Source organism: Thalassophryne amazonica, chromosome 5 (assembly GCF_902500255.1).
Source record: "Thalassophryne amazonica chromosome 5, fThaAma1.1, whole genome shotgun sequence".
NCBI classification, from domain to species: Eukaryota; Metazoa; Chordata; class Actinopteri; order Batrachoidiformes; family Batrachoididae; genus Thalassophryne; species Thalassophryne amazonica.
Window position 1 is genome coordinate 116,141,219 of NC_047107.1, and position 13,223 is coordinate 116,154,441.

The 13,223-nt window shown below is 49.4% G+C and overlaps 1 protein-coding gene across 1 annotated transcript in view; it reads right to left on the minus strand.

Annotated features, from left to right (window-relative positions):
• Nucleotides 1–13,223, minus strand: part of znf608 (zinc finger protein 608) — a 224,206-nt gene that overhangs the window by 21,118 nt on the left and 189,865 nt on the right. Inside the window, exon 4 of the mRNA XM_034171157.1 lies at nucleotides 828–3,297. Coding sequence (XP_034027048.1) covers nucleotides 828–3,297 — 2,470 coding nt within the window. The remainder of the gene's footprint in view (nucleotides 1–827; nucleotides 3,298–13,223) is intronic.

Genomic DNA, 13,223 nt, shown 5'->3' on the forward strand with positions numbered 1-13,223 from the left:
ACATTATTTAAATATCAGTCAGTTGCTGTCTTAGTTATTGCTTAAATGGCCAGTTTCAAAGCTAAAGCTGGCAGTGCAGCAGCTTTTTGTGACTTTTTCTCTTTTGTAGAAGCAACGTTATCTAAGTAATGATAATTTTATATTTTCATGTTCTTGTTAGTAGGAGTGGACAATTTCATCCATCGCTGTTGAATGACTATAGAGAAAACACTGTGCACTAGCGTGAACACAGGCATAGACAGACCATCTATCACTGGCTCTGAATAGGATGTTGATGAATCAATAGCCGGTGGCCATTCAGCTTTGGGATGTCTGGAATGTGATGCTGACAAGAATCAAGACTGGCTCAACTGGCGAAATGTCAGAAAAAAACAAAACATAAAATGCAACACAGTTGTGAATTCTAAAATATTTGGTTCTTGGCTAATTGCACTATTAGCAAACATGTTTTTTTTTAAAAAGCTACACAAAAGTTAGTTCATACAAAACCCAGTAATCAATTAAAAATGTTTTTGTTCATTGTTTTTAACTTATGTCTCAAGTTGTATTTTTTTATATTCCTAGTTAAATCTCACATAAACCACTTTAAACATTTGCATTCTTGAAATGAAATCACATGGATTTCAACCTAAACAACTGAAGCACTATGTCAAATTGGAGCCATAGCGTTCCAAAAGCCACGTGGTCCTTGCTAGTAGCACCTAACGGTTGTGCTAAATACAAAGTATAATTTAAATATTTGTAATACTGTGATATCAACAACAGTCATTAAATCACATGAACACATCACAGATGTTGGCAGGTTATAGGCAGAGCGAGAAACTTACACTGGAAAAGGAAACATTTGAGTCCAGATCTGACTGACTGACTGGATTGTGGAGTGATGAAGAAGAGGGTGATTTGATCTCATCACAGTCTTTCATCGAGACCTGGTGGAGATCCACCATGCTCCCATGGACTGCTTTGATGCCCACACTCTGTCCCATTTCTCCTCTCTCACTTATCTCTACATAGGACAGGATGGGCTTGGGACAACAGGCCTTAGTGATGTCTGCACCTTTACCCAGCAAAGGTCCACCAGCTGAAGAACCAACTATATTTTTAATTTTCTCACCGTCTCTCATTCCTGGCACCTTGTCACATCTTGGTTTAGCTCCAGGTGACTGGTCACAGCATTTGGATCCAAGTATGAGTTTCTGATCCATATAGAGTCCGCGGGAGTATTGGCCATAGTACAGCGACTGAGCCAAGGCAGTCTGGGTCTGACTCATAGCCAGCTGGAGCTGAGACTGAGGCAAACCATCACTATTTTTAGAGTCTGATAAATCATGGGAGGACATTTTGTCATCTTCTTTCATTTCCTCCTTTCGGTCTTTTCCTTTGCTATCATGGGTGGAGCTTTTACGGAAAACAATACTGTTGTTCTGTCTCTCTGAGAGTCTGTCTGGCTGCATGTACCCCTGTAGGTAGTAGGGTTCATAGCTGTGGTAGTATGGAGAATGGGACTCCTTTGATGGTAAACCAGATGCTGACAGGGGTGTTTTACCAGAGTTACTGTGATGATTGTGGGAACTTGCCTCAGAAGAGGCAGAGGAGCTAGACTTGGATCTGAGGCCATCTGAGCGACATTCAGAAGACCCTCCATCTTCCCCGGCATCAGAAATGTCAGAGTAGGCAGGGCTGTTGTTCTTGCTGCTACAGTCTGCTGTTGTTAGGCAACCACCATTGGCATCAAGCCGTGATGAACTACCAATCAAGGGACTAGGGGCATTGTCAGTGAAAGTGTAGACTTTGTCTGCCTCAGCACGTATACTTGCCATCCTGCTCTCCTGGCTCTCCATTAGCCCGTTTATCACTTCCTGCTTACTGAGGTGCTCCTTCAGAAGACTTCCAGAAATTTCCTTGACACCCAACTTTGATGGTGCAACACCATCATCGATTTTGATTCCACTACTGTCACCATTAGGCATCCTGATGGTTGTATCTTTATGTTTAGCCTTTAGCCTCCGTTTCTCTTTCTTTCGTGTCTCTTTGTTGCAGGTGACCATGGTGGCATTGACCAGGCTCGGTTCTAGGACAATGTTCAGCTTTGGTTTTATTGGCTTCAGGGGAAAGTTTTTACTGGTAAGACCCACAGCAGCTATGGGTGATGGCTGCTGAGAAGTGGTAGTATCCACAGGGCTGGATGGATAAGTTGTGTTGGGGATGGCAATCAGCTTGGGTGGAGCAGGTGCCGGTGCAATAAGACGGTTGGTCCGTGATTTGGACAGTTTTTCTGCCTTCCCGAAGGCCTTCTTTGCCTTGTCACCCACACCTCCCTTCTTGTCAATTAAGCCTTCAGCTTCAAGTTTGGGCATTTCTACTGTGGAGTTCCTGTCTGGCACCATGCAATTTTCAAGAACCACAGTCATGTTTGAGATTATGGGCAAATTGCTCAGGTCATCAATTAGACCATCTTTGAGCAGTGAAGTTCTTCTGGTTTTGGAATTACCTGGGGGACTATGGTCAGTACTGAGAACTAGCCGTCTATTCTTAGGAGATCCCACTGTGGTCACTTTGTACAGAGGAGCAGGTTTCTTAGAGGAGCTGTTGCCACTACTGCTGTTTGTTTCTGGGAGATCATATGTGATATTACTGATCATCTCTTCACAATCTGATAGTCGGTCCTCACATTGTCCATCCTTTATAGGATCCATGTCAGGCTTCCTCTGTTCCTCTACCTCCAAGTGTGCATGGGTTTGGTGGTACCGCAGACCATTGATGTGCTTATAGCGCTTAGTACAGTTGGGGTGGGGGCAATCAATGAGGATGGGTGGAGGAGGCGGTGAGGAGGCACAACCACCTCCAGGGTCCATGAATGATGGGTCAGATTTTCCCTGTGGTGTGGAAGGTGCACTTCGGGATTTAGCTCGTATCCTTTTCCCGTTGCCATTTTTAATGTCACCAGAGGACACCAGACTGAGGTCCAAGTCAGCTGGTGGTTTGTTCTTTCGCTTTCCAGCAGTAGGGAGGGAAGAGGTACTGTTAACAGGTTTGACCATTTCCACAGTGAAGAAAGATGAAGGTGTGCGGCAGTTGCTGTTGATAAGGTTCAGGCTGCCTCTGCGTCCCTTGCTGTGGATGGCTGCTGTGGTTCCAGCCAGACTCCCTCCACGGCTTCGGTGTTGTGATAAGGCTCGCACTTTGCCAATAGGCAGTTGCTCAAGGCAGGGTCTCTCCATCATAGCCAATCGCATCCGTTTCCCCCGACCACGACCTCCTGGCAACTCAGGGTCACTGGAGGGAGACTCACAAAACCTGTAAAGAGGCAGATGAAAACACAAATTTTAAAGATAATTCCTCCTAAATATGGTATAATATCAAGTTGTTTGTCTTTCAGCTGCCCTCCTTTGTTCAGTGTCACCACAGTGGAGCCATTACAGACTGGCACTGGGATTTAGCACAAGAATTTTTTTTAATGCCAGATGTCCTACCTGACGCAACTCTAGTTTTACATGGACAAGCAAGCTTAGGCCCTGGTCTCCCTAAGATATCGCCCACCCAAGTACTAACCAGGACCTACCCTGCTTAGCTTCTGTGAGCACCTGGAGGTAACCCACGCAAACACGGGGAGAAAATGCAAACTCCACAAAGAAAGGCCAGAGGTGGGAATCGATCCCATGACCTTCTTCCTGTGAGGAAACAGTGCAAACCACTAAGCCACCGTGCTGACCCATTTATATTCTATCTATTATAATAGCCAAGTGGCCTCTGTGTGAGTGCATGTGTATGGCTTTGATCACGTAGAAATCTGCAAGAGCTGACATTTGCCGTTTGGTATGCTTACGTATTTTGGGTCAAGGATGTACGCTGCAAAAATGGAAAGTTGATAAGACAATTTTTTGGAGAAATTAGCCATTTTAGCTAACCAGTAAACAATGGATGTTGTGCTGCAATGCACCATGGGAGTTTAGGGTTTTGGGGTTTTAAGTGTTATCCTGGTTCATGTTAGTTTGACCGTGTTGCGAGAGTTACGATTTATTCTGTTTTTATAGTTAAATTGGTTTAGTCAGTTTAGTTAAGCCTCATGTTGCTGTAACCATGAGTGAGCTAAGGTTTATGTTGCAGGTACCTGACTGAAAAGTGTGTTGAGTGTGATGTTTTCCGCCATGTCTCTGTTTCTGCCTGTGTAAAAGTAGAACCATCTGCTTGTGGTAGAATGCGGAAAAGACAAAAAGTCCTCTGTGTGTGTGTACGTGGGTGTGTATCCAACTTTGATCACAGAGAAACTGTAGAGAGTTGACATTTGCTGATTGGTATGCTTATGTGTTTTGGGTCAAGGATGAACGCCGCCAAAATGGAATGTTAATAGGACTAATATTTTTGGAGAAGCTATGGATATTAGCAAACAACACTGAACAATGGACGTTGCTAACTACATTCTGGACTCACCATTCCAGCAGAGGGTGGTAAATCATCTTTATATATGAAAAGCATGAGGCCTGCATGTGTAACTTTATTTAGCAAGTTCAGTGTAATCAATCAATCAATTAAATCAATCAATTTTTTTATATAGCGCCAAATCACAACAAACAGTTGCCCCAAGGCGCTTTATATTGTAAGGCAAGGCCATACAATAATTATGTAAAACCCCAACGGTCAAAACGACCCCCTGTGAGCAAGCACTTGGCTACAGCGGGAAGGAAAAAACTCCCTTTTAACAGGAAGAAACCTCCAGCAGAACCAGGCTCAGGGAGGGGCAGTCTTCTGCTGGGACTGGTTGGGGCTGAGGGAGAGAACCAGGAAAAAGACATGCTGTGGAGGGGAGCAGAGATCGATCACTAATGATTAAATGCAGAGTGGTGCATACAGAGCAAAAAGAGAAAGAAACAGTGCATCATGGGAACCCCCCAGCAGTCTACGTCTATAGCAGCATAACTAAGGGATGGTTCAGGGTCACCTGATCCAGCCCTAACTATAAGCTTTAGCAAAAAGGAAAGTTTTAAGCCTAATCTTAAAAGTAGAGAGGGTGTCTGTCTCCCTGATCTGAATTGGGAGCTGGTTCCACAGGAGAGGAGCCTGAAAGCTGAAGGCTCTGCCTCCCATTCTACTCTTACAAACCCTAGGAACTACAAGTAAGCCTGCAGTCTGAGAGCGAAGCGCTATATTGGGGTGATATGGTACTACGAGGTCCCTAAGATAAGATGGGACCTGATTATTCAAAACCTTATAAGTAAGAAGAAGAATTTTAAATTCTATTCTAGAATTAACAGGAAGCCAATGAAGAGAGGCCAATATGGGTGAGATATGCTCTCTCCTTCTAGTCCCCGTCAGTACTCTAGCTGCAGCATTTTGAATTAACTGAAGGCTTTTTAGGGAACTTTTAGGACAACCTGATAATAATGAATTACAATAGTCCAGCCTAGAGGAAATAAATGCATGAATGAGTTTTTCAGCATCACTCTGAGACAAGACCTTTCTGATTTTAGAGATATTGCGTAAATGCAAAAAAACAGTCCTACATATTTGTTTAATATGCGCTTTGAATGACATATCCTGATCAAAAATGACTCCAAGATTTCTCACAGTATTACTAGAGGTCAGGGTAATGCCATCCAGAGTAAGGATCTGGTTAGACACCATGTTTCTAAGATTTGTGGGGCCAAGTACAATAACTTCAGTTTTATCTGAGTTTAAAAGCAGGAAATTAGAGGTCATCCATGTCTTTATGTCTGTAAGACAATCCTGCAGTTTAGCTAATTGGTGTGTGTCCTCTGGCTTCATGGATAGATAAAGCTGGGTATCATCTGCGTAACAATGAAAATTTAAGCAATACCATCTAATAATACTGCCTAAGGGAAGCATGTATAAAGTGAATAAAATTGGTCCTAGCACAGAACCTTGTGGAACTTTAGTCTGTGAAGAAGATTCCCCATTTACATGAACAAATTGTAATCTATTAGACAAATATGATTCAAACCACCGCAGCGCAGTGCCTTTAATACCTATGGCATGCTGTAATCTCTGTAATAAAATTTTATGGTCAACAGTATCAAAAGCAGCACTGAGGTCTAACAGAACAAGCACAGAGATGAGTCCACTGTCCGAGGCCATAAGAAGATCATTTGTAACCTTCACTAATGCTGTTTCTGTACTATGATGAATTCTAAAACCTGACTGAAACTGTTGTGTGGGCCGCTGAAGAGGAGGTACTGCTGGCCCACTACCACCAGAGGGCGCCCTGCTTGGAGTGCGGGCTCCAAGCACAAGAGGGCGCCAGACCCAGAGGAGGTGACAGCTGTCACTCATTACTCCAGCTGTCACTCATCTACACCACCATATAAGCCGGACTGCAACTCCACCTCCCCGCCGAGAAATCGACTACCAGTACTAAGGTAATTTCTCTGCTGACTGACACATTGTGTAACCAACTGAACTTCTGTTGCAGCCGTTTTCCTGAAGTGTTTCCTTGTCTGGAGGATTGGCGTTTTGGTGTGACAGTGACGGCTTCACCTCGCACCCCGTCCCAGACAAGTGGTTGATCAGGAGCTGCACGAGTGTGTGTGATTTGGAGGTGGAGGTGCTCCCTCCTAACGGTGTCTGGACTGTTACTTACTGAGTGTGCGGACTCACACTCACACATTATCTTTCTGTTTTCTGCCAGCAGTACCAGGGTCGACAGCCGAAGACAGAGGCCACCTGGGGACTCGGGACTTGGCGGCTCCGGTGTTCTTCAGGCCGTTGGTGGTGGAGGCCGTGTGGGACGCGGCTTCTCTCTCGTCGGGCGTCTTCTATCTTCGAGCCTGCCCACACGTCACCTGGTGTTTATTGACTGTGAACATTAAGACACGTTTCGTTGTGTAATATCACAACATTAAATTGTTACCTTTTGGCTTACTCATTGTCCGTTCATTTGCGCCCCCTGTTGTGGGTCCGTGCTACGACACCTTCCCAACAGGATTTCTCGGCCATCGTCATGGACTCCGAGGGGCGTCAACTCCAGCTTGAACGGCCAATGGAAGAGCCAGGAGCGCAGGCGTCAGCGGGAGGCGGGTTGAGTGAGCTGCAGCAGATCTTAACCGCCTTCAAGGCCCGGTTAGTATTTGTGACCGAGCAGAGTGTCCTCCTTAATCGGAGGGTGGAGGCTCTCACCGCCAGGGTGGAAGCGCGCGATCAGGGCGCTGCTGCAGCCACTCCTCTGGCTGGTCCTGGGCCCGTATTAGACGTTCCACTGGTCGTTCAACGAACCCCCCCACCGTCCCCTGAAGCATACATAAGCCCTCCGGAACCGTACGGGGGCTGTGTCGAGACGTGCGCGGACTTCCTCATGCAGTGTTCGCTCGTCTTTTCACAGCGCCCCATCATGTACGCATCAGACGCTAGCCGGGTGGCTTATGTTATTAATTTGCTTCGAGGAAAGGCACGCGCATGGGCTACGGCGCTTTGGGAGCAGAATTCACGGCTCCTAACGTCTTATACTGGGTTCGTACGGGAATTCAAACAAGTGTTTGATCATCCCAACAGAGGCGAGACCGCTTCGAACGTGCTGCTGTCGATGAGACAGGGGCGCCGTAGCGCAGCCGAGTATGCAGTCGACTTCCGCATCGCGGCAGCGAGGTCCGGCTGGAATAACGTTGCGCTCCGCGCCGCCTTTGTAAATGGACTGTCCCCGGTCCTTAAGGAGCACCTACTGGCCAAGGATGAACCGCGGGAATTCGACGGGCTGATCGATTTGGTTATACGTTTAGACAACCGTTTAAATGAGCATCGTCGGGAGCAGGCCGGGGGGCGTGACCGGGCACGAGCCGTCCCTCCCCCTTCCGGTTCCGACAAGGTGACGTCGTCCCCACGCTTCACTGCCAGAGAGCTCCGTGTGGCTACGGCTCCCCCTGCTGAGGAGGCTAGGGACACGAGCAGGGCCAAATTAAGATCAAAAATCAGACAAAGGAGGCTGGCCCGCGGGGAGTGTTTTGTCTGCGGCTCTTGCGAGCACATGCAGAAGGACTGCCCTAAAACGGTCAATCTACAACGCCCGTCCTTAGAAACTGGGCTAAGGGTGGGTCATAACACGCACGCGGGAAAACCCCGCAAATCTGCACGAATCCCAGTAACAATCCTTTGTGGGGATTTAACCCTTCATGCCCCAGCACTGATAGACACAGGGTCTGAAGGGAATCTGCTGGACAGCAGATGGGTAAAGGAAGTAGGGCTCCCTCTGGTGGCTCTGCCGGCACCATTGCAGGTGCGAGTACTAGATGGCACCCTGCTTCCATTAATCACACATCAGACACAACCAGTGACTTTGGTTGTGTCTGGGAATCACAGGGAGGAGATAGTGTTCCATGTAACACCTTCTACCTCCCGAGTGATTTTGGGCTTTCCATGGATGGTGAAGCACAATCCCTGGATTGATTGGCCATCTGGGGTTGTGACGCAGTGGAGCGAAACCTGCCACCGGGAGTGCTTAGGATCCTCGGTTCCTCCCGGCACCACGGCTAATGAGGAGGTCAAAGTTCCCCCCAATCTATCGGCGGTGCCAAGGGAGTACCACGATCTTGCTGACGTTTTCAGCAAAGATCTGGCACTCACTCTTCCCCCGCACCGACCGTATGATTGTGCCATCGATTTGGTCCCGGGCGCTGAGTACCCGTCCAGTAGGTTGTACAACCTCTCACGTCCGGAACGCGAATCAATGGAGACCTACATCCGGGACTCCTTAGCTGCCGGGCTGATCCGGAACTCCACCTCCCCGATGGGTGCTGGTTTCTTTTTTGTGGGCAAGAAAGACGGCGGAGTCCGTCCATGCATTGATTACAGAGGGCTGAACGAGATCACGGTTCGCAACCGATACCCGTTACCTCTGTTGGATTCAGTGTTCACGCCCCTGCATGGAGCCCAAATTTTCACAAAATTGGATCTTAGAAACGCGTACCACCTGGTTCGGGTCCGGAAGGGAGACGAATGGAAGACGGCATTCAACACCCCGTTAGGTCATTTTGAGTACCTGGTCATGCCGTTCGGCCTCACTAACGCCCCCGCGACATTCCAAGCTTTGGTAAATGATGTCTTGCGGGACTTCCTGCATCGGTTCGTCTTCGTATATCTGGACGATATACTCATCTTTTCCCCGGACCCTGAGACCCATGTCCAGCATGTACGTCAGGTCCTACAGCGGTTGTTGGAGAACCGGCTGTTTGTGAAGGGCGAGAAGTGCGAGTTCCACCGCACTTCTTTGTCCTTCCTGGGGTTCATCATCTCCTCCAACTCCGTCGCCCCTGATCCGGCTAAGGTTGCGGCGGTGAGAGATTGGCCCCAACCGATAAGCCGCAGGAAACTACAGCAGTTCCTAGGCTTTGCAAATTTCTACAGGAGGTTTATTAAAGGTTACAGTCAGGTAGTTAGCCCCCTGACTGCCCTGACCTCCACCAAGGTCCCCTTCGCCTGGTCGGATCGGTGCGAAGCCGCGTTCCAGGAGTTGAAACGTCGGTTCTCGACTGCACCAGTTCTGGTGCAGCCTGATCCTGATCGCCAGTACATAGTAGAAGTGGACGCCTCTGACTCAGGGATAGGAGCCGTGCTGTCCCAGAGCGTGGAGGCTGATAAAGTCCTCCATCCTTGTGCCTTTTATTCCCGCAGGTTGACCCCAGCTGAACGGAACTATGACGTCGGCAATCGGGAACTTCTTGCGGTGAAGGAGGCTCTGGAAGAGTGGAGACACCTGCTGGAGGGGGCATCGTTGCCCTTCACGGTTTTCACGGACCATCGGAACCTGGAGTACATCCGGACCGCCAAGCGGCTGAACCCCAGGCAAGCCCGCTGGTCTCTGTTCTTCGGGTGCTTTGACTTCTAGATCACGTATCGCCCCGGGACCAAGAACCAAAAACCAGATGCATTGTCCCGGGTGCACGAAGAAGAAGCCAAAGCGGGGCTGTCGAACCCCACCGAGACCATCATCCCCGAGTCCACTGTCGTGGCCACCCTCACCTGGGACGTGGAGAAGACCGTCCGGGAGGCCCTGACAAGGAGCCCGGACCCGGGGACTGGCCCCAAGAACAGACTGTACGTCCCACCAGAGGCAAGAGCTGCCGTATTGGACTTCTGTCACGGGTCCAAGCTCTCCTGTCATCCCGGAGTGCGTAGGACCGTGGCAGTAGTCCAGCAGCGCTTCTGGTGGGCGTCCCTGGAAACCGACGTCCGGGACTACGTCCAGGCCTGTACCATCTGCGCCAGGGGCAAGGCAGACCATCGGAGGACGACGGGACTCCTCCAACCCCTGCCAGTGCCTCATCGCCCCTGGTCTCACATCGGCCTGGACTTCATCACGGGCCTCCCGCCGTCCCAGGGCAACACCGTGATTCTCACGATAGTGGACCGGTTCTCCAAGGCGGCCCACTTCGTGGCCCTCCCGAAGCTCCCGACGGCCCAGGAGACGGCTGACCTCCTGGTCCACCACGTCATGCGGCTGCATGGGATACCATCGGACATCGTTTCAGATCGTGGTCCCCAGTTCTCTTCACAGGTGTGGAAGAGTTTCTGTAAGGAGCTGGGGGCCACCGTGAGTCTCTCGTACGGGTACCACCCCCAGACCAACGGCCAGGCAGAGCGGGCTAACCAGGAGTTGGAACAGGCCCTTCGCTGCGTCACCTCCGCGCACCCGGCGGCCTGGAGTCACCATCTGGCCTGGATCGAGTATGCCCATAACAGCCAAATCTCGTCTGCTACCGGCCTCTCCCCTTTTGAGGCATGTTTGGGGTTCCAGCCCCCATTGTTCCCGCTGGTGGAGGGAGAGGTCGGTGTGCCCTCGGTCCAGGCCCACCTCAGGAGGTGCCGCCGGGTGTGGCGGACCGCCCGCTCTGCCCTATTAAAGGCCCGGACGAGGGCCAAAACCCATGTGGACCGCCGACGTTCCCCGGCCCCCACATACCAGCCCGGGCAGGAGGTGTGGCTGTCAACAAAGGACATCCCCCTCTGTGTGGACTCACCCAAATTAAAGGACAGATACATCGGCCCATTCCCCATCCTCAAGATCATGAACCCGGCCGCAGTGAAGCTCCGACTCCCGGCTTCACTGCGGGTCCACCCTGTTTTCCACGTGTCCCGTATCAAGCCACACCACACCTCGCCCCTCTGTGCACCTGGCCCTACGCCGCCTCCTGCCCGGCTCATCGACTGGGAGCCTGCTTGGACGGTCCGCAGGCTCCTGGACGTCCGTCGTAAGGGCCGGGGGTTCCAATATCTGGTGGACTGGGAGGGGTATGGACCTGAGGAACGCTCCTGGGTGAAGAGGAGCTTCATCCTGGACCCGGCCCTCCTGGCCGATTTCTACAGACGACACCCGGACAAGCCTGGTCGGGCGCCAGGAGGCGCCCGTTGAGGGGGGGGTCCTGTTGTGTGGGCCGCTGAAGAGGAGGTACTGCTGGCCCACTACCACCAGAGGGCGCCCTGCTTGGAGTGCGGGCTCCAAGCACAAGAGGGCGCCAGACCCAGAGGAGGTGACAGCTGTCACTCATTACTCCAGCTGTCACTCATCTACACCACCATATAAGCCGGACTGCAACTCCACCTCCCCGCCGAGAAATCGACTACCAGTACTAAGGTAATTTCTCTGCTGACTGACACATTGTGTAACCAACTGAACTTCTGTTGCAGCCGTTTTCCTGAAGTGTTTCCTTGTCTGGAGGATTGGCGTTTTGGTGTGACAGTGACGGCTTCACCTCGCACCCCGTCCCAGACAAGTGGTTGATCAGGAGCTGCACGAGTGTGTGTGATTTGGAGGTGGAGGTGCTCCCTCCTAACGGTGTCTGGACTGTTAATTACTGAGTGTGCGGACTCACACTCACACATTATCTTTCTGTTTTCTGCCAGCAGTACCAGGGTCGACAGCCGAAGACAGAGGCCACCTGGGGACTCGGGACTTGGCGGCTCCGGTGTTCTTCAGGCCGTTGGTGGTGGAGGCCGTGTGGGACGCGGCTTCTCTCTCGTCGGGCGTCTTCTATCTTCGAGCCTGCCCACACGTCACCTGGTGTTTATTGACTGTGAACATTAAGACACGTTTCGTTGTGTAATATCACAACATTAAATTGTTACCTTTTGGCTTACTCATTGTCCGTTCATTTGCGCCCCCTGTTGTGGGTCCGTGCTACGACACCTTCCCAACAGAAACTCTTCAAATAGACCATTCCACTGCAGATGATCAGTTAGCTGTTTTACAACTACCCTTTCAAGAATTTTTGAGAGAAAAGGAAGGTTGGAGATTGGCCTATAATTAGCTAAGATAGCTGGGTCAAGTGATGGCTTTTTAAGTAATGGTTTAATTACTGCCACCTTAAAAGCCTGTGGTACATAGCCAACTAACAAAGATAGATTGATCATATTTAAGATCGAAGCATTAAATAATGGTAGGGCTTCCTTGAGCAGCCTGGTAGGAATGGGGTCTAATAAACATGTTGATGGTTTGGATGAAGTAACTAATGAAAATAACTCAGACAGAACAATCGGAGAGAAAGAGTCTAACCAAATACCGGCATCACTGAAAGCAGCCAAAGATAACGATACGTCTTTGGGATGGTTATGAGTAATTCTTTCTCTAATAGTTAAAATTTTGTTAGCAAAGAAAGTCATGAAGTCATTACTAGTTAAAGTTAATGGAATACTCAGCTCAATAGAGCTCTGACTCTTTGTCAGCCTGGCTACAGTGCTGAAAAGAAACCTGGGGTTGTTCTTATTTTCTTCAATTAGTGATGAGTAGAAAGATGTCCTAGCTTTACGGAGGGCTTTTTTATAGAGCAACAGACTCTTTTTCCAGGCTAAGTGAAGATCTTCTAAATTAGTGAGACGCCATTTCCTCTCCAACTTACGGGTTATCTGCTTTAAGCTACGAGTTTGTGAGTTATACCACGGAGTCAGGCACTTCTGATTTAAAGCTCTCTTTTTTAGAGGAGGTACAGCATCCAAAGTTGTCTTCAATGAGGAAGTAAAACTATTGACGAGATACTCTATCTCACTTACAGAGTTTAGGTAGCTACTCTGCACTGTGTTGGTATATGGCATTAGAGAACATAAAGAAGGAATCATATCCTTAAACCTAGTTACAGCGCTTTCTGAAAGACTTCTAGTGTAATGAAACTTATTCCCCACTGCTGGGTAGTCCATCAGAGTAAATGTAAATGTTATTAAGAAATGATCAGACAGAAGGGAGTTTTCAGGGAATACTGTTAAGTCTTCTATTTCCATACCATAAGTCA